The following is a 22911-nucleotide window of genomic DNA, read 5'->3' as shown; positions in this document are numbered from 1 at the left end:
TTATTTGCTCAAATTTATATGTAAGACATTTGTATTATACAATTATAAAGTACATCTCAGTTCTGGTTGAAGGCTATGCAGGGAAGAAACCAAAGATTTGGAGAATATCCTAATGTTCCCAAGGAACTGTAACTAACAGAGGACACAGGAGGTTGATAAGAGACCAGGGTTCACATAGGCAGATCTAGAATTCATTTCTTCATATGAGTTTCCTTCTATCTCCAGCCTGCAAGTGGGGGGATTCTGGGGAAGGAGGAAGGTGAATTTTCTGGCAATATGTACCAGCTATAAACAAGGGAATGTAAACAAAACAAGCAGGAAAAAAAATACCCTAGAAAGTTGTTTGGGTGAGTTAATCTATGGGAAGCATTCATCCTCCTGTAGGGTTTGCTTGGCTGAGCTCAAGAGAATGCATAGGAGTTAGAAATGATGGTAGAATGTGATGATCATTATTATCCAAAGTACATGTGTGAAGACACGAATCGGTGTGAGTATACTGTGTATACAACCAGATCACCCTCCCAGGAGGTTGGACCAGAATTCCTTGGGCAACTTCCCAGCTATTCTACACTTGTCTCCTCCCACCCCTGGCCTGTCTGTCCTCAGGGCCTGGTCCCCGTTGGGAATCATGAACACTGAGGTTCCCATTAAAGAGGGAATTGTTTCATGTTCCTTAAACTTTGAGGAGGTAGGTATATAAATCAAAGCACTGATTCAAATGTTGCCTTTTGTATTTTTACAGTCTACTACTTATCCCTCTATCATAATGTTCATCACATTACACAGTAACTTTGTGGTTGGCTGAAACATGAGCTTTTGTAACTATTTTACTGAGGTCCCAGTTAAATGAAAGAATGAAAAACTGCAAACAGCTCTTAACATTTGATACCCTCTGAATCATTTTTCTGATCAACTGGAAGTCACAGGTGGTTCCCTTCTTTTAACCCATAGCTAGTTTGGAAATGCACTTCTCAAATCACTGGAGCAATGTGCAATGATGCTTGGACATACTTAAAATTCTTTATTTTTCCTCTTTCCTATATTTCTTCTACTCCTTTCAGACTCTACAGGGCTGTTAAAATAATCTTCCATAAACACTATATTCATCATATCAATGTTCTGCTCTAGCATGTATAATGGCTATTTACAGACCAATCAAACCTAATATTCTCAGATGGGTCTGGACATTTTCCCATGATTTGTCCCTGATACCCTTCCATGTAATAACTAGATATACAGCTACAAGACATCCTCATTTCCAAAAGAAGAACATTATCAACATAACTTACAGGAAAGGTGAGATCGAACCCTTTGAGTAAAGTCCATAATTTATAGAGACCAGGCCATTATTCTGACACAGCTTTCCTATATGAGGCAGTCTGTCTCCTTGTGATAAAAGATGGCTTCATGTTTTCTAATAGAAGGAGTGTATTATTTTGCAAAGTGGACACAGGAATGTGACCTTCACATACTCATATCTCCCATCCAAACTGGAAGGCAAATATTTAGGACTATTTTGACCTAACAGTCTTCTTCTATTGCAATTTTACTGTATTTTAAAATTCTGTTATTTATAATGCTCTCAAAATTTAGATTCAGGCAAAAAATAGAAAGTATCCCAGAATAGGTACTCAATTAACTAATACTAATTAGTTTCCTTACCAGGAACCAAACTAATAGACACACTAATCTGGGACTTTTTAGCCTCCAGAACTGTAAGAAAGTAAGTTCCTGCTGTTCAAGCCACCTGGACTAAGATATTTTGTTATGACAGCACAAGCTGAATAAAATAGGCTTCTCTACTATCTGCTTAAAGGTACATGAGAGATAACATGCGTCACTCTCAGGGAAAAAACTACAATGCTAACAGAAATTCCACTCCTTCATTCTCAAATTAGGCAAAGCAGTAAAAACAATGTTATTTTAGGGATGACTTCTATTTCAGTTACTTTCCCTTTTCACATATATCAATCATTCAAGACCTAAATCACCATTAATAACAAATGGTGTTAATACCCTTTCTGTGGATTTGGGGTTAGCAGATCTACAGAAGGGTCCATCATTTGCAGTTCTAAAATAATACCCCCAAGAATTCTGACCACATTTTGAAAACACTAAGAAAAGTTATTTCCACATATTTTTCTAAATATCATGCATGTTGCATCTTAATATGGTTTTCACTCAATAATGAGTTTTCTAAAGGATTAACAAAAGACTTGATAGTTACTTTATAAAATATTCACAAAAGGTCAGTTTTTTGAAAAATCCAGACACGACAGAGATGCTGCCATCTTTGGTTTGTGCCCTTCTTTGTCAACTTATGACTCATTCCTGGTGTCTACTGCCGCCTTCTATTTCTAGAATAGCTCAGTTACACCTTTTTGTTTTTTTAAAGTTCTGATGATTGAGCCAGAAGTATAATATAGGACTTAGGTGGGGCATTTTCCTAGGTATCAAGTTCTCTCTCTATGAAAAGAGCATGATTCAGTGTGTACTATCTCCAACAGAGACAGTCTGGAGGCGAGGGGCGGGTGAGCTGGAGGAGAAAGGGGAAGTGGCTGGGACTAGAGCCAGGAAAGCAGCTCTGCTTTGAAATGCGAAGGGTTTCTGCTACTGGTCTCCTGGTCCATGGCTACAGGTCCACATATGGTAATCTGTCTACTCCTGCATCCAGTCCCCCACTTACATCTAAATCATCTTTCCCTAAACTTGATACAAGAGATCATGGGATGGTGATTAAGATGAATCTTATATGGGACTCCAAAGGGAACAATGCTGGAACGAAGGGTCCAAACCAGGACAGGGGTCTTGAATGCAGAAAAGCCACCTGGTCTAAGGTATTTTGTTATGACAGCACAAGCTGAATAAAACAGGCTTCACTACTATCTGCTTAAATGTACATGAGAGATAACATACGCCAATGAGGAGCTCCTGCCAAACCTCACCCCAGCCCTGACATTTGCAAGTGACCTGATTTAAACTTTAGGCCTTCTTGGAATATTTTTATGATATATAATAATGTCCCAATGGGAACGTGAGGGAATAAAGAGTAGCAAAGTTTAGGGGCAACACAGAAGATGCTGGCTGATTCTGGTACAAGAAAAGTATTTTTTTGAAAGTCTTAGATATTTTATAAAAATTAAATGTTGGAAAGGCAGCAGAATACAACAGACACTAGCATGACAATATGTAAAACAATGGATGTGCAACTGATGTGATTCTGCAATCTGTATATGGGGTAAAAATGGGAGTTCATATCCCACTTGAATCAAAGTGTGAAATATGATATATCAAGAACTATGTAATGTTTTGAACAACCAACAATAAAAATTAATTAAAAAAAAAGAAATTAAAGAAGAAAAAAAAATTAAATGTTGGATAAACATCTTCTTTCATGTCGATGTTTCCTAAGTATCAAAATTGAACATGCTCCAAGATAAGAAAAATAAACTAGAAAATCACAGTGGTCTTATAATTTTAAAATGTTCACTTATGAAAAGGTAGGTATTAAAGTATATAAAACAATTCATTTTCCTCCCTCCCCCCCCAAAAGAAAAATCCTACTGGCATTTTTAAAGTGTGTTCCTGTGCTTCAATTGCTTCCATAAAATAGGCAACTGCATTCCTAACAAAGGAATTTAGGTTAATATTTATATCAGGTTTTTCTTTCTTAGGGAAAAGGAAGCAATAGGAAGAGAAAATCCTGTACACATATTTGTTTGCACTGAGCCTTTATTATGGGCTTCAAAAAAAGCTGCTTCTGGCTGGCATTGTCCCTCCGCTAGAGCTGTCCCTCTGCAATATATTATTTCCTGCCTCTCTCTGTACAATTTCACAAGGCACGCAGTTCTTGTTAAATCTGCCTTCTATCACATAAAAAAGGAAATCCAAATTAAAATTGCATCTCTTTCCAATGAGAGCTCTGAGAGGAGAGGCAGGTTATGTTTTGGCAAAGCCCTCCCAGAATCTTCTGTGCATCTCATGCAGGGTTAATTATGACAGAATGCAACCATGATCAATACTTTTGTTCCAACTGAGAAGAGGCAATGTCAGCAAGGGAGCTGGCAGTGAAGAGAAAGGTGTTTCTGAATGGTGCGTAGCCCTGCCTCGTTCCATACAAATGGACCCTCTGGTTCAGAGGATGAAACACTCATGTTGCACTTCAATTCCAGAGCTGATTCTCATTTAGCTTTTGAATAATGAGATTTCAAACCCCACAGAGTGTTAGGGATACAGGCATCTGGCAAAACTGATCATATCTAATTTAATTTGTGCAAGGAGCTGATTGCAATCCTACCTTTTGTCCCTGCACATCTGTTGTGATGTGGTCGGCTTCCCCATCCTCGATCTCCCCCATCTTCACGACACTGACTTCTATGGTGCCAACCACTTTGCCACCATCTGAAGTTCTGCAAGCACAAATCAATGAAATTCAGAGGTAAGAATCTTCTTCCTCTAAACATGTTCTAATAACACTTGTTTCTGAAAATCAGTAGCAATTGTTATTTACCTTGTCTTAAACATATCTGCTAAAAAAAAAAAAGCAAATTATATTACCTGTATTGGTATTTTTAATTTCAAATGAAAATTAGAAATGAATTTATGAGATAAACTAGATCAAAAGCTACTTCAAGAATAGAAGTCTTCCTAAAGAGTCTCAGGAGCAGCCTCAGGGAAAGAACATTGTGTCTCCAACCTGTAGCCATCAAATGTCTATAACAGCATAAACCATTGTCCCTTAATCCCAACTGCATGACCTAGAGTACTTGCCTATCCCAGAAAATAGAAACGAAAATAAATAACCATGTATCCATCTATGGCTGAGCCACTGGCTACAAAATCTAACTTTGTACATTTTTCCCTAGTGTATTTTTTTCTTCTAAGATAAAAAGGTAAAGAAAATTCTCTCCTAGCAAACATTAGTTAAGGCACATGCAAAGCAGAACATAACCTAGAGTTTATTTAGTATAGCCTCTTATTTTTCAGACAAAGAAGTTGAAACACAAAAGGATAGGAAGACTAGTCCAAGGTTACAACATAGCAACCCCAGGTCTAGACTTCCTCAAGTGCATTGGTCATTGAATAACTCTTCTAAACTTAAAGATAACTTTATTAGACTTTTATCATCATTATTTTCATCAGCATAAACATTATGGTTGGCAATTACTATGGAAGCCAAAGATAAACTAATGAACCACCACACATTAAAATTCTTCTGTTTCTCTTTCTGGGCAAGAAAACCTTTATAATAAGTGCTGCCCTTATACCATGGAAACACTGCGACACATAAAAACATGTTTCCCTCCAGTCCTACTGTGAAAGTAGGTAGCATGTTACCCCACAGGTCTGACATGCTGCTGTACCTTCTCTCTAGCCACTCTGACTGAATGACAGTGATCATGTGACACTTCATTTTCTTTTTGAGTTATGTTCTTTTCTGAAATTTGCTTTTCACTTTAATCAGAGTAAAAATGGTTATCTCTCTTATCCAATTTCTTCTAAATGTTGCTATATTATTATAAGAGGTATCAGAAAAGAGGGATAAAAAATCAGTACGTTTAACAAAAAAGACTCATTAAAATAATGAGGAAACTAAGTGAAAAGGAAGCACAACAACATTAGTAGATCATGATACATTTTTTCCAGCAAAATAAAGGGTACAAATTAAAAGCCACCTTTTGAATGATGTTTTTACGAAAATTGGAGTAGGAAAATATTAATGTACACAATGAAGGTCAAAATGCAATAAACTAGAGATGATATAGGAAATAATTGACTTATTATTCACTATTAGATCAATATTCGCACTGAAATATGAAGTAAAATGCTAGTTGGCTATTTTAAAATCAGTGGCAATTATCATAATATTGACACAATTATTTGACATTAATGTAGAGAATTCAAACATTCATCACCATGAAGATACACATAGGAGACGTTATAATCTGTGATACTGTAGAAAACTATATTAGCTTCAATTCTGGGATAGCTTTAAATAACTCATTACATCATTTTCCACTTTAACATGACAAAATGACTTATCATAGGCATTGTGGGGCATACCTTGGCATGATTCTTCCAGACTTAGTAGTGTAATAAAAATCCTCATTGATAGTATTAAGTTCTTTTTTTTAACTAGAGATTTGCAGACTCCTCCCATAAAAATAATCAGTTATCTAAATGAATAATATTATCTTTTTTCTCAAAAGGAATTGTTTAAAAATAATTCCTTAACCAAACTAAGCTAGCTTAACTTCCAGGAATGTAAATCCTATGTATAACATTCTAAAATTTTTTTTAAAAAAACTAATCCAAATAACATACCTAATGAGTTAGAACAGTAGGAAAAGCTTTCACAGCCACTTCCAGGGCTGTGTAATAATTAAAATGACATCTGTCATAATGGTGACAAGTGTCATCTCAAGGACTGGGCTGGGCAGTCACATAACCATATGAGGCTAAGTTTTCCTTATTTGTAATTCAATCTTTCTCTCAAGGATTAAATTCTGTGCTCATCACAGTGCCTAGGAGTTGTACTCATATAGGAGCAGCATCAACAGACTCGTTAATGACATTAATGCATCAAATCATACTTAATGTGATTCTCCTAAGAATTGTTACTCAAAAAAATATCTAAGAGTACAGTAAAAAGAGTATAGGATCTCATGGCATGTACATTTCAAGAGTGACTGAATGCTCACTGGAGATACAAGACTTAGTGATAATGAATGATGGTACGAAGCCCACACTCCTGGTCACACAAAGTTTACAGATATATAACTATCGCAGTCCAAGTAAACCTTTCAAAATGCTGAGAACACAAAAAAAGCAATACACAATGGAAATCAACTTCTGAGCTATAGTTCTACCTATTCCCTCTTTTGTAGTTATCTAGCTACTTGTTCAATGATTTGTCTGCCTTCTGGGTTTCCAGTTTTATCTCTTATTGGCTTCTACTTAGTCACTAAGTAGATTCAAAATCAGGAATTTGCTTAATCTAGTGATACCACAGAATTCTAGAGTCGATTTCTCCCCCAAATCATTTTAGATACACAGCTCCTTGGAGTACCCTAAAGTATATCTCCTCATCTCATATTTGTAGAAGATGAAATGTTGAAGCCAGGTTAAATAAATTCAAAACAACCCATATAGTGCCCTGTCACTGAATTAGAATATAGAATATAGAAGCCGATTCTTAGTATAACAATTTACTACACACAACAGATATCAATGCCTCTCTTCAATAAGCATAGTCACAAAAGAAATATTTATGTTCCAGAAGGTCCATTTAAAGATGACATCACAGGGATTTAGAAAACAAATTTACTTGTAAATGATTAATTACCTATACACCCAACAAGTTGGGGAAGCTTAGTAATAATAGCTTAACCATTATGCACCACTGGAATTCCATCATGTTTTAACCAATAGAAATTCATCATATCTGCATAGAAGATATATTGAAGAAAGTTCTAGGCTAGGAATCAAGAAACCCAAGTTCTATTTCCATCTCAGCTACTAATTATCTATGTGACCAAGTACATATAATTTCATTTCTCTGCATTTCAGATCCTTTTACTGCAAAATAAAGGTCTCTAACAGCTATTCCACAGTATTGGCCCTTGAACCCCATCCTCTAGCCACTTCTATGATTTCATAAGAGCCATCATAGGCCATTACAGGTTAATATGGACTAAGGACAATCTCAAGCACATTCTAGACTCTCCTCCTTAATCCCCACCTTCCGTCCCACTTCACCCCCCCCAAAAACAAACCAAACCAAATGGGTGCTAAACCTGGGGAATAAGTGAAAAACAAATTTAACTGAACCCAAAACAGAAGCAATCTTCAGATCCTTTCCTAGCAATTCATGTGACAATAAGATGAAGTGCTCTTAGAAATATCTCAATCTACACCAAGAAAAGAAAAAGAAACTGTCATTTCAGAGACTGTAATGCTGGATCATTATCACTGTTGAAAGCAGAGTTTCATAAGAAAAGACAAAGTGGATAGTTCACGGCCACTGTAGTATTTCCACCACAACATAAAGGTCCTCTTTCCATCAGACTTAAATATTTAAGCATGCCAACAAGATGTGGAAGACAAGAAAGGGGGATTTCGGCAACACAAATCTACACATTTTTCTCACTTAGGTTTTCAGGTACATAATACATTAGTAAATAAGCTCTTTAAAATATGCTTTTAAAATGACTTCCTGAAGTGTCCTAACATTTTCAATCTCATATGCTGAAACATGCATAGATATTTTAGAAGTACATATACAAAATGCAAAATGTTCTAATCAAGTACAACTTAATGTACCTCATTCTCTAAACTTTTTTCCCCACCTATTTCACCTCCCTTATTTACAGGAAAAGAGGGGGGAAAAGAGAGAGGGAGAAAAGAAAAATAGTTCCAGAAATGTTAAACAGCAAAATGTAAATAACTTTTCTATTTTGGAAATGTCGCAGAGATGCAAACCAACAAATGACTCTGTAAACATCCGGGAAAAAGCCTCATTAGCACTGTCAGTCTTTGTGAATATGAAGTAGCACCGGTACATACCCAGGAATTTGCAGCTGCAAGACGTGCTTGACATTGAAACCATCTAGACGTGTAACTAGAAAATGAAAAGCTCACCCGGACAGGAGAATAAACAAAGGCCATAAACGAACAGAGTCAGTCAGTCAGTCAGTGCACCCTGATGATCTTTTTTTCTGGCACAATTATACAGCAGTGCTAACCTCATGCAAGTGAGAGTTCTCTATGTGTAAGTAAGAACACCTCTGTTCTAGATGAAATTCACAAAGCCATAAAACTCTTTCAAACTTATACCCAAATAAAACTTTTAGTAGTTCTTAATAGGATTGGCTTACATACACCAAAATTTAGTTGTGGGATTTTTTTTTTAATATTTTCTCCTTGTAGATTCACCTGCAGAAATTCCACCCACTGTCATGGAACTCCAATGTTCTTGTAAGATGGACCACAATTTTATATTCCCAGTTCAATCCCAATTTGTATTTCTAAATTACCTTGGTCTTGATGTCATTGTTGAACATTCTAGAAGCTTGACACATAACCCTTCATTTTTTCAAACCCAAACTCACGCAAAAGCATGTTATTCTAAAACCAAAATAGAAAGCACTCCTCCCTTTGCCTTTTCTTTATCCTCCCGTCACTAAGCCCTGATTCTTTTCCCATGATGTCTCTTACATGTATCTCTTCCCAACAGCAACATCCAGATAGATCACATCTCTTATGTTACACTTGAAGAATCTATCTCTGTTCTCTAGTATCTTTCCCTTCCATTCCATCCATGCCAAGTTTTCTGCCAAGCTCTGCTTCCACTGTTTTATTTTATTTTTCTCATGGTAAAAGTCTTCAGACACAGCCCAATCCCTATCCAGAGAGGAGGGACTAGATAGCAACAGTCTTTCAAAGCCTGATATCACGACCTGTCAACTTTACAGACAGCTCAGTATTTTTGGGTTCAAATTGATCCACCTCATCGCACATCATTAAATAATGGAGTATGATGTGGTGGAAAGCGCCGTGGACCTTAAGTACCAAAGTTCCTAGCCAAGGTGCTGGTTTCCTATATAGTAAACAGCTTTGTAATTGGGAACAGGCAGCTCAGCTTCTAAAAAGGTCTCCCAGCTTTAAAATACGAAGACTGTAAACCATCCACTTACCTCACAAGATTTATGTAACCCCAAATAACAGATTTTAGGTTTAAATATAAAAATGATCCTATAACAAGTAACACAGTTACACAGCCTGGGCCACAAATCTTCAAGAGTACATTGTACAAATAATAACCATCCCTTTTTTAGGACTGTAGATCTCTTTTTAATGCTGAAAATGAAACCACCCCAAAATGAGGAATACCTCTAATACAAATTTCACCCTTATCAGACACTATTAAAATCTGTCGTTAAATTATATTTTGAAACTTGTTTCAATAATAAAAGTGAAATATAAACCGTCTCCTTGGATAAGAATCAACCCATCAGCAAAGTGAGAAAACAAGGTGGGCGTCCTGGGAATGCCATTGTCAGGAGGCTAAAGCAACTAAAATTACATCAGAATTAATCACACATCTTGATCTGCCAGTAGGGCTTCAGCCAGTAGGGCTTCAGGCAGCGTAGGAGAAGCCCACTGTAGCCCATCACACACATGGAACACAACTATAACCCCTGGACATGGAACAGTTACAGTATTTGAGAGATTGAAAACAGCATCAGGAAAACATGGGGGTGAGGTGGACCAGCATCTCAAACACCTCTCGGCCAGTAGTGAGGCTGCAGTTTCCCCCTCCCGTATCCCTTGACCTAGACCCAACACAGCCTCAAATGCAGAGATTAGCATTGGTGTAAACAGACAGGGATCCAGGAAAAGGCCTCTAGGGAGATTGAAACCAGAGGGTTCTACAGGACACATGATGAATCTACAAACATTTAGCAATGAATATTTGGAATCCAATTATTCGTTTCTTTCTTAAAAATTAAAGTGCTTTGTAATGGACAACAGATCAGTGGTTGCTAGGTTTTATGGATAGACATAGGAACCAACAGGGCAGGAGAAAAGAGTTTTTGTATCCTAACTATTCACGTGTTACAATTCATAGAACTGTACAACAATAAAAAGTCAGTTTTACTCTGTTAGTTCATGAAATCAAATAAATGAGAAAGGACATAGCCATTTTCTGTGATGATAATTTAGTAGACAATAAAAACATCAATTTGGTCTGGGAATATAAAAGCCATATTTATTAAAAGGTTATCCTCTTCTGTGTCAACCAGACCTAATTTCTGACATTTACTAGGGATGCCAGAGTCAAAGTGTGGATTTTATCCCATCTGTTGTGATTTTGAAACACCTGAAAACCTTAGAAATCTCACATATAAAAAAAAAAGAAGAAGAAGAAGAAATTCCACCTGAACAATGGAAATGACATTCCTGTCATCAGAATGGACAGGAAGATGCTTATTCAGGGGGAGTAATACGTTTACCGGACCAATGACTCCCCACACCATGGTGTAAATCAACTGGCCTCCTCCTGCCTGAAATCGCTTACATTTAGATTTAGGAAAAGAAGCCACTGCTTAGATTTTTGTTGAATTTGTTTTATCATATTTATTTCCTTGCATTTTTAATTTTGAGTAAGAAAAAGGGAAAGAAAGGAAGAGAAACTCCACATTAGCAGAGGCTATTGAGAGACAAAGGAAATAGGAGCAGGGATTGAATAATGAGATCACACACACATGGCAGGGTGATACTTAATACCAAAATAATTACATATAGAGAGAGAAATCTTTATGGCAAAGGGAAAACAATACTGACAGCTAAGGAATTTTGCTTTTGCTCCTTCAATAATTTTTTTTTTACATAAATGGCTTGTAAATGTCATAAAACTAATCAAAATGCTGTTAAACACTGTGAAAACATTCATACACAATACACATGGAGAACTGAAGTATTAAATTATCAATTAAATATTAATGAGGGAACACTATTTAATATTCATATTTTCAATTGTACACTTTTATCAGGTTTTCTTGTGGTTTGGGATTTTATGTCAGTTTTTAATAGTAAGAAAGAGTGTAAAAAAAAGCTAGTATAAAAGGTCAAACTTATACAGTTTTTGAACGTAATTATAAAGTACAATGTATTTCAAACCTGTGCAATCAAAAATTCAAGAGTTCTAAATTACAGGAGGCAAGCACTCTGAAACTGAATAACTCTTATTGCTTATATTTTTATGCTTAATTGCATTTCTATTTTTTTTAAATCCTCTGTCACTCAATTATAAAATCTTCTGGTTTTCAAATTTTTATTTTCTTTAATCTTATATATCCTACTAAAAACTTTTCCAAATGCACAAAACTCCATATAATATAAAAATAAGTTCAAAATTATAGAAAACATCAGTTTCAACCTTTATTTGGCACCTACTTGTACTATTAAGTACTATTCCATGCACGATACAACAGAGAAGAAAACAAAAATTTCTACCCTCAGGAATTTACATTCTAGGGGTAAACAAGTGAGAAATATATCAGAATATGATAAATTCCCAGAACAAAATCTAAGCAGGGTAAAATGGTAGAGAGAGGAGAGCTGTTTTGGGGCTGGGAGAAAGTTCTGTTTAATATGATGATATTTGGACACATGCCTAAGGAAAAGAAGAAAGTGAGCTATATATCTTAATTGGAGCAAGATCTTTCCAGAAAGAATCAGATGGTCCAAACGCCTTTAAGTGAATATGGTTGCCATAATCCAGGAATGGCATATGCCAATGTGGCTAAAGCTAAGAAGGTAGGAAAGAGGGGACAGGGAGACCAAGTCAGAGAGGCATGTATTAGTTTTCTATCTCTGCATATCAAATTACCACAGACTCAGTGTTTAAACAGCACCCGTTAATTATCTCACAGTTTCTGCAAAAGAAAAATTCAGCCAGACTACTCTGCTTAGGGTCTAACTAGCTGAAATACATCTAGACTGGGCTAGACGCTCATGGAAGAACTCACTTCCTGTGTTGACTGCTAGAATCTATTTCCTTGTGGCTGTGTGACTTGGGTCTCCATTTTCTTGCAAGTTAACAGCCTGCATGATGCTCCGTTCTGAGGCCACTCTCAAGGTTCACTTCTTCAAGGCCAGAAGGAGAACTTCCCCCTCTAGTCTGCTAGGACTGGGTCTCAGACATGGCTACCCCAGTCACCGAAATGAAATTACATGAGTGTCTATCCCACTATGTATGCATAGAAGAGAAGCCTGTGAAGAAAGTGAATTTCCCATCATATTCAGGGGAAGTTGGGAACAAACCAAAGATCATTTAGATGAGTCAGGAGAAATTTGGAGAAGCACGAGGTGGGTCAGAGATTAGTTTTATTTTGAAGGGAGAGCTTATAACATACTGTTGTCCTTGGTTGGATGAAAAGGATGAGAGAGAGTGGAATCCAAGTCCACAGGGATCTGGGCCCAAGCAATGGGAAGCGGGAAATGCAGGTTCCTGCAAGGGGAGGCTGTGAGGGAACAGGATTTCAGAGGGAGTGGTTGACAGTGGATGGGAGGCACTCAGTTCTGCATATTTTAGATTTGAGGCATTATTCAAAGTTGAATTATCATACCTTAGTTGATTGTGAAGGTCAGGAGCCCTAGGGTTGGTCAACCATCCACAGTAGAGAAGGCACGGATTTCAGATAGGAAGTGAGGGTTCATTACATAGGAGGGTAAGCAGACTAGGTGCAGATGGGTTGGTAAATGTGCTGTAGAAAATTGTCAGATTCCTCTTCTTGTTGAAACAGAAACCAGATAAATGAGTTGAGAGAGAGGATAAAGAGAGTGATTTTGGAGGTTTTAGAGATGTAAGCATCAGCATCATCAGAACATCAATGCTAGTGACTGGGGAAGAGATCCCTGGAAGAATGCACAATTCGCATGCATAAGCCCCTGGGTCTGATCCCCCTACAAATAAAGAAGCATAGACGCGATTAAAAGCTTTGAGTCTGGGTACAGGAGAATGAATGAAGAGTGAAAAGAGAAGAGTCCCTACACTAAAGGGAGAAACAGGACCCTTCCATGTTTAGAGGTCAGGGTGTTGAGGAGCAAACAGGAAAAGAAACAGATAGGGGCCACAGTGCTAGGAAGAGGAAAAGAAAGTCTGGTGTCCCAGTACCTAGTGCAAAACATGTTTTAAGGAGCAAACAACTGACCCGTTGTGTCGACAGGCCATTAAGGGGGCACTGAGAATTATCCTCTGGATTTAGCAATATGGAGTAACTACAGATTATGACCAGTGAATAAAGTACACTGGTAAAGTGGCAGGGATGAGAGGCTGAGGAGGGCAGATTCAAAAGACAAATCAAAAGAGGGGAAGCCGAGGCAGCTCTTGCAATAGTTTGGACACAAAGAGGAGCAGGGAAATGCAGCATGAGTTGGAAGGAAACAGCAGCCAGGTGTGGCACTGTCTTACACTGACAGATATCTCCCAGATAATACTTAATGAGGCCAGCGGAAAAGTGACTGTAGTGACCTTCTGGGTAGGTAAGGAGAGGTGGAATCTAAAGCACTGATTGTAGAAAGGAAGCCAGAGTTCATGTCAAAAGCAGGAGGGAAGGCAGAGAAGTCGCAGACAAGTTGGTAAATTTGGCTTGGGAAATTGTTAGATTCCTCTTCTCTGTGAAACAGAAACCAGATAAATTAGCTGAGAAAGAGGAAGAGGAGAGAGGCTAGGGAGGTTTCAGCAAAGAGGTGGCAGAAGATAATGTTCCCAGAGATTGGGAGAGTGTGACCCAGGAAATATGTGGGGCTACGCGGTTAGGTAACCAGGTAGCTAGGGGTCACAGGCTCACATGCAACCTGTAAGCCGCCTCAACTACAGGAAAGCTCCTGTGGAGTGGGTGAGCTAAACATGGGCTTCGCCAGAGTTTGTTACTGTAGTTCTTGTTTTTCATTGATAAGTTAATGAGGTTATGTCTTTCTCTGGGAACACAGTAACAGGAGAGAGGCACAGGAGTTGAGGGTGTATGTGAGGGAGTTGTCTTGTGATCTCTCAGGGATGGGCTGTGGAATCTTCACCTAGATAAGAAAGGATATGGGGAGGGGCCATGAAGGACGGAGCAGGAGCACAGCTTTGGTGTGTAGGTGCAAAGAGCAGCTAGAGCCTGTGTATCAGAAGTGGGGAGGGGGGAGTCGGCAAGGGGGATGCTTCAAGTGGAGACTCCGGGGGATTAGTGGTGAGACTCAGGGAAGACGTTGGGAGCCAGTTGCTGAGGTAGGATGGAGAAAATCCTGAAAGGCTAATGAACTGAAAAGGTCATCCTTGTGGTCCTGAATCCAGGAACTGAGAGGAGTGGCGCTGAAGAGAGACCCAGGGTGTCACAAGCTAAAATTCTCATGAAATAGGGGGGAGGTGATATCTGTGGGTGACCTCAGTAATGTGAAGAACTGGATGGTTTGAGGCCATGAGCCACAGTCCAGGGTAACTTCAGGAGATGCCTATCCTATCTCAGGTATGAAAGGCAGGGCTACAGGGAGAGGGCAGCTTCCAGTGAAATAAAGAAGAATGACGGAGGGAGGGGCACCGGGCTGAGGGTGGACCTCAGGTTATCAGAGTAGAGCTGAGGAGCACAGGCTACCATGGTCAGAGCATGGGGTGCACCAAGGGGAGCAGGGTGACTGGCCATGTGGATGAAGGATGACCTAGGAACTAGACTAAAGTTATAGCAAAGCACCTGAGAAACAGTAGCCATTAATAGTCACAATAAAGAAACTCAGCTTAGCTAGGTGACATATGCAAGACAGGGTGGCACTAGTTTTAAAGGACTATAAAGACCTGAAAGTTCCCACTTTTTGGTTTTAACTTATTGAACTACATGATCTTAGTCATGCATTACCAAATCACCTAGTAATTATTTTAGAGGTCAAAATGTGACTGATTCATAGGTCAAGCAGTCTATACTGAACAATAAAGATTCTTACAGAAGGTGTTTTTTTTCCCCTAAAAGGAAGAAAAGTAATTAAAGAGAAGTTCAATATTTCTGCCATAGAAAAACTATATTGCTTTTATTCATGTTAAATAAATTCTGAAGATCAGCAAAAATAAATCATCTTGTACTAGTTTTTCAACTTCAAGTACCCAGCAAAGTTGCCTACTTCTTTTTCTGAATTTCTCACTTTTAAGACATTATTCCAAGAATTCTGATTATTAGTGGATATATCTATTATAACTCAAAGGTCTTCATCCTATCTATAAGAAAGAATCAGTATAAGAAAAAATATGTTTTGGGTATTTGGCAGACTGAGGTTATAACAGGAAGTAGAAAGATATAAAACTTGAAAGTCATGGGATTAAAATTTTCAATTCAAAAGGGATTGCTATGTATCCTTCTGTAAATTTTCAAGAAGCATAATGAAACGTGTTCCTAATAAAAGATTTGCTGGTTTTAGATAACCCTGGATGTGCTAGCCGCTCCTTTTTTCTATTATTCTGAGATAGATTCCTTGGAATTCAGTTATTAGGTTTGGTGAAAATCAGAGAATGTAAGAGTCAAGAGTAACTTTTAGCATCACCCAGTCTATTTTGTAAAAACAGAGTCATCTGAAGTGCTAGGCCTTATCCAAGAATGGAAACAGTCACATGGCCACACCCAATCTTTTAACACTTATTTCTGAAGACCAAAACTCAAAGTGGTGGTAACTTATTTATTAGTTGCTTGGTCAATAATTTTTTTTTAATTTTAAAATCTTCATAAAATCTATCAACAACCTGTTCCTAAACTGTGAGAAAACTTGCCTTGTGTTAAACTAGTTGATCTTCCTTACAGGCAAGAGACATTTTGGGATGGGCTGATCTCTTCTTTTAAATTTCTTCCTTACGTTTGTTCTCTTAGACTGTGTTCTCACACAGCAGCACGACCTTTCCTATGTGTCTCTCCTCCATGTTTGGAGTTTAGTTATTCTTTAGGCACTGAGATAATTGTGTCTTTTGAGCATCTTCATCTTCTTCCATTATATTATTCACATAATCTGGAATTTTCTGGTCTATAATGTGCTTCCAAACTACTTCCCATTGCATTCTTTGCTTTCTGAATCAAAACTGGGGAAGCATTAAGTTCTGGAAGGAATAGTCAAGCTTTCATTCAAAACTTTCTCCACAGCCTCAAAAACTTGATTTCCAGGGTGTTTTTGGCAAGGACTGCATCCAAATACAAAATGCCTTTACTATATCCTCTGGGAGTTCATGGGCATGAGCTGCACAGACTCTCATAACCCCATTGACAAAGGCATGGGGAAGCTGACAAAGGACAGCTATGTCTGTCACACAAACCATCATCCTGTATTGGGATGTGCTGTTTTTATTTTTATCCTGCAGTATGACACATTTCCAGGCATAGCCTTCAGCTTCACCTTTTGTATTTCACTGGCTATCTCTTGTAGAAGGTCTTACCCTTGAGAACTTTAATAAACCCCATTCTGCAGAACAGAGTCCCGCACCTGGGGTTTGGCACATACCTACAGCAATGCTGTGACCCTTTGTCTTTTGATTCTTACTGGTAAAAACAAGAAAACATTGTTGATATAATCAGATTTTGGGCATAAAAGTCTATTCAAAAAATTACATCAAGAATGTAGGAACTCTTGGTTTTAGTTGGCTTGGGTTGCCGTAACAAAGTATCACAGAGTGCGGGGCTCAACCAACTGAAATTTACTCTCACAATTCTAAGGGGCTGGAAGTCTGAGATCAGGGTACAGGGATAGCTGGGTTCTGGTAAGGACTCCTTCTGGCTTGTAGATGGCTCTATTCTAGTTGTGTCCTCCCAGGAGGGAAAGAGAACAAACACTCAGCCTTCTGTTCTTACAAAAGTCCAGATCCCAGGAGCAAGGTCCTATCCTCACCAACTCATCTCTTGCCAACTCCAAAGGGCCCATCTTCAAATACCAGCACATTGGGGGTTGGGGCCATATGAATTTGGAAGGGCACAAACATTCAGTCCAAATATTTGAAAACCTCAAACTTGAAAATTTAGCAGAACAGAACTTAAAATTGCCCATTATTTATTACTTTTGCTTCACTGAGAATTCCCATGAATTACATTTATAAATATCTGGAAAATTTTATCTTAATATAACTTTGATTACTAAACAGAGACCATCTTACTCCAAATAAGCTTATTTTTATTGCAGTCTTATAAATTGCCCTGCTCATAAATTATTCTCTCATCCTTTATTTTTCTTTTTTCATTTTCACTGGAATGTACCAACAATGTAGAGTTAGATAACTTAACAATCCCAAGTCAATTTTTCTCATCTATAAAATGGGTATAATTATATTACATTCCTTATAAGATACTTTGCAACTTAAAAAAAAAAAAAACAACACTGTGCACACACTCAGTAAACTTATTTTCCTGGTCGTACCTTTGGAGAAAGGTACTTCCTTTTTGGAAGCAGCAGACATGAGGGAATACAAGCATATGGCTATTTTGAATCCTACTTGGGTTCATCTTCTGCCTTGCTGATCAAGTTTTCTGCAGTGTCAAATGGCTATTTCTTATTTTCAATGTGTTTAAATATAAACCATTATGTTTTTACCTTCATGATGTACTTTCTTCTCCATCCTGTAATTGAGTAGACTGACGTGTTGAAGGACTTTCCTGGGAACACTGTACACCTTCTAAAATATTCTTTCACGAATGGATTTTAAAACTTTTTCATGATGATTTTTCTCTATTTGCTTATTCAGAAATGTACTTCTCTTGATAATAATTTAAAATACTTTTCTAGGCTTCAAAGAGTTGCTTCAATATTTTCTTCATTCGTTTGTTCTTAAAAACTGAACTCATCTAAACTTGATAACGTTTAACTGAATTTCCAATTTTTCTCTTAAAAAGAGTTTCTCTGCAGCCTCCCATGCTCAGCATTAGCTCTGTTCTTCCCCCAAATCTAACCTAACTTCTTAGATTCGTTTCTGTTTCATTTTTCTCTTTCATATTAAACATCCATGCTATCATCAATTTCTGTCTGTCCTTTTTTTCAAAATGAATCCAGAATGGGACTCTGCCTCACCACCTCTAAATCACCTCCCTGGTTCAAGCCATCAGCACCCCTCACTGCATTAGGATGGAGTTTCCCACCTGTTTTTTCTGCTTCTACTCTTGTCCTCCCTACAGTTGGTACATTCACGACATAAGTCAGAGCATAAATCAGATCATGCCACTTCTCTGTTCAGAACCTTTCTAGGGCTCTCAGCTTTAGCCAGTGTAAAGGATGAAGGTGTCAGATGGATTTCATCCCTGAACCAACTTGACTTTGTTACCTCTTTGGCCTCATTTATTTAACTCTCCTTCTCACTCTATTGATTCAACTCTTGTCTCATGGAACAATAGTATTCCTTGGATGAACCAAGAAAACTCCTTCTTTAGGGGCTTAGCATTAACTATGCTTCTGATTCTTCAACACCCCCCCACCAACCAACACCATCACCACCACTCCCAACCAATATCTGCGTGGTGGTTATTTTCTCTTTGAGAAAAATGCTCAAATGTCATCCTCCCAATGAGACTGGCCCTAATCACTCACTGAAAAAGGCTGGGCATGTAGGTGGGAGGGAGTCTATGACCAAAACCAATTTGGGAGTTTTTGGATACACATTTTCAAAGAGAAGAAGCTCTTCAGGGCTCAGTGTTATGACATATCTGGGTTGACGCTGAGAGTGGTAACAGTGATCAGTATATATTGGGGGCTATGTACCATGCACTATTTCAATTGAATCTCATGTATTCTTTTTAAAACATCTCAAATCAACCTTACAAAGCACATGCTATTCTTGTTCCCAGTTACAGATAATGGTAAGATACCAGAGAACTCCCATGTGTGCCTGTTTCTATAGGCTTCTTTAGTTCTGATCCTGAAGGGTTATCTTCCAGGAACACAGAAGTTATCTAATATAGATTAAACCTTTTCCTTGTATCATTAATAATCAGGAACTCCAAGCAATGCAAACATTACTTTCTGCACACCCTGTCCCTGCTGTTCCCTACACTAAGTCATACAGGGAGACAATCCTCAGGAAACTAACACTAGGGATCAGGAGCTCATCTAATTGGAATTCTTCATTTTAGAGAGGATAAAACTAAAGCACAAAAATCTATGTTCTGAAGTTGCTGTGTCTAGTCAGTGGCAAAATGAGGACCACAATTCTTTGGAGTGATGTGACTTTGTCTGCAATGGAACCTCAGTTTCATGTGCTGATTATGAATATGTAGGACCTTTTCCTGGAATGAGTATTCATGAGCTATGATGAAATGTTACTTGTTCTCTCCTTTTAACTTCTCTTCCAGTTTCATGGGTACCCAGCATCCTATGCCTAAAATCAATTTCAGAAGGACTCCCTCCTTACCACTTAGAAACTCATTAGCCCTGGTTTCTAGCTCTATCTCCCTATGGAAAAGTTATTAGGTAGAAAGTCCGTAAAAATTCTCTTTGAAGAATGGACCTATGATATATGAAAAAGGGAAAACATTCTCCAGAAAAGATAAATATTCCCATTTGTTATTCATTTTAGCCCTGAAACTCAAAGAATATTTTGCTACATCAGTTCATATCTATAAATAGTATTTAGGGACTCAAGGAATTTAAAGATATTACAAAGACAATCTTTGAGAAAAATAATACAATTTTATAACAAATATTATAAAACCAATTCTATGTAATTTTACCATTTTCCTTCCCTGGAGCTTCATATATCTAATATTGTCTCAGATATTTTTCAAATGAACTTGGCAGGAAATGATAACATCAGTTGACTAGCACTTGATTCAAGGACTCATGGGGATTCTGGGAAAGGAGAGATGGAATGAAAGAAAGAGGAGGGAGAAAAAAAATGTTTCTTTTTTCTATTAAAGTTAAGGGGATCCTTTTAATATTGCGTATGAACCTATAAATTATGCTTATCTCAGCAGTATTCATATCATTACTAGACGGATTGGGAAATTTAAGCAAGGTCATTAACTCCCGGTGATGGCAAGGGAGCTGTGACTTCCTTCAATGTCAGGTTCATCCTCCATGATTTAGAGGCCTCTCCACTTGAGCAGAGGATCAATCCTTTTTTACAGGTGTAAGAGGCAAGTCTCAAGAGTTGAGAAATTTTGTGTTAGTTGGATGTTTGCCCAACAAACGAGCAAACTCAAGATCCCTCAGAGACCATCTCTCCTATTTATTGTGTGAGACTCTGGAAAATCTTCCATTTGATTCTATATAAGAGAAAATAATTTCTACTCAACACCATTTCTAAGTTTAGATTGGAAACTTTCAAGCCAGCTTTCTCTAAGAAAGACTGCCTCCGAAAAATACTGGGGGAGAAGAAATAAAATAAAATTCAAGTTCTCTGCACTGGTCTTCCATGAGCACACAAGGATTAGAACGTGCTTATTAGGATAGTTTGAATTTGTTTTTATTGGTCAACATTTATGTTAAGCTCTGAAGGACTGCTTGTTTACTTTCTAATTTACATGTATCAATGTTAGAGATAACATTCACTATTTATCTGCAAAAAGTTAATCTTTTGCTTTTCTTATACAAAGTAATGAATGCCCAGTAACATAACATTTAGGTCAGGACCAATTAAACCTACATTCAATGATTTGGGTTAATTTTAAAAGCTTTTTTTTTCTATGCAATAAAGCTGTCCCAGAATGTAATAAAAGCATCAGTGCAACATAATGTTATAAAGAAGCACCCTTAATTACTTCACATTTTCTATGCAAATTTAATAAGCTTTTAAGTACATTGATTAGAGAATCCAGTGGATCACCCCCAAAGGAACCATCCCCCACTGTAGCACATCATTGAGAAAAACAATCTGATTATATTGATGCTAATTGTATTGAAATAAAATAAAATAAACTTGCCTATTCTCCCTTTTCTCTTATTCTGAACCTTTTTGGCATTTTCTCATTGATCTTATCCTTCTCTTCTGCTTTCTTAGCATCTTATTTATCTTATTTTTTTTCATGTGTTTTTTGTTCTCCTATCTTCCATGAATAAAATAGTATTCTTCTCCTTTGACTTCTCCCTTTATTTTACTGAAGCCTAATCACAGATAACCTTTCCTAGCCACAGTTTTACTAGGAGCGTGCAATAGTATGGCTTAGAACAGGCACCTGTGAATTACATTTAATGAATAAAATTGGGATTCCATGGGCTAGAGCAAGCTGTCCCGGGGAAGACACTGTGTCAAGTGGCAGGTCACTTTCTATATGCCCTCTGAGCAACACCTCCAGTACCTCTCACTTATATAGTAAATAGAACTGACAATTTATAAACAGAAAAGCAAAGGAAACACAGTTAAACATGTGACCTCATTGTGATCATTAAGCCTCTATTAACCAGAGCAGGATGAGGAGCTCTGACCTCCTTCCAGCATCTACTCAAAAGCATAAGATACTCCTGTGAGTCAACTGATCACAGGAAATCAAGGAGCCATGGAGAAGGGATGATAGCTAGACATTTTCACTGACATGCTGGGAGGCTCTTACCTCTTGTTTTTAGTAAGAGTAAAGTTGGAGAACATCAGAGTTTTCTAGATGGATAAGACCTATTGCTTGGGCAAGGGGTACAAAAAAATGGTGAAAAAACAAAATGGACATCTGGGTAGGGAAAAAACTTTGGTGGATCATCTGCACATACAATGCTGTGGTCTATTATTGGCTGAAGTTGAAAACTGAGCTCAAAGAACACAAGAGAGAATTCCAGAGAAATACAGAAACTCTTGACTCCACACTTGATGTTAAATAGCCATAGCCACTATCAAAGGGCGGAGACGGTGGCCAGTGTCAAGGGCAATGTGTGTGGCTGAAGATGAGACAGAAAAAGCAGACCCCCACTTGGCTCTGCAAGGGAAACTTCTGCACCTTGGCTGAAGAGTTTGCATATTCACACTCATTGTGGAGGCTGGAGGCCAGTGTGGGCAAGAGGAAGAGGGAAGATGAAATTTCAAGAAGGAAATAGAAAACATAACCAGACAAGAATTTTAGGAAGGATAAGTTGAAAATGATGCTAAAATTTCTGACTAGAGTTACACTTAGAATATCTGATAGTTCTTTATTTAACCAAGAAAGGAAAAGTAGTCAAAGGAAGAGCTCTCAGAAGAGTGAAGTTCAAGTTGGAGTCCTTAAAGTATGCAATTGTGAAAGTACATGTGTGTTTATTTAGCTAAGCTTAAAAAATCTGCCAGTGAACAAAGAGATGCTTGGCATTTTGCAATTCCTTCCCCTTACATTTTGTACAAACTCCACAAAATGTTGTCTATGTAGTCCAGAGGGATGAGTCTAGAGAGACATGGGACTGTCATTGATGGTGGATGGGACGTGTGGAGGGGACACGATGTGCAGAAGGCGGGGATAT

General features: G+C 37.8%; 1 protein-coding gene across 3 annotated transcripts in view; it reads right to left on the bottom strand.

Moving 5' to 3' along the window:
* The window catches only part of Inpp4b (inositol polyphosphate-4-phosphatase type II B), a 324225-nt gene that overhangs the window by 206225 nt on the left and 95089 nt on the right, over positions 1-22911 (bottom strand). For all 3 annotated transcript variants that reach the window (XM_076863878.2, XM_076863880.2, XM_076863879.2), the window contains one exon: positions 4298-4409. In XM_076863878.2, the coding sequence (XP_076719993.1) occupies positions 4298-4357 (60 nt within the window). In that variant the 5' untranslated portion in view covers positions 4358-4409. The remainder of the gene's footprint in view (positions 1-4297; positions 4410-22911) is intronic.

This window comes from Callospermophilus lateralis, chromosome 8 (assembly GCF_048772815.1).
Source record: "Callospermophilus lateralis isolate mCalLat2 chromosome 8, mCalLat2.hap1, whole genome shotgun sequence".
NCBI lineage: Eukaryota > Metazoa > Chordata > Mammalia > Rodentia > Sciuridae > Callospermophilus > Callospermophilus lateralis.
Note: the sequence above shows the minus strand (reverse complement) of the source record. Positions and strands in the feature narration are given on the sequence as shown.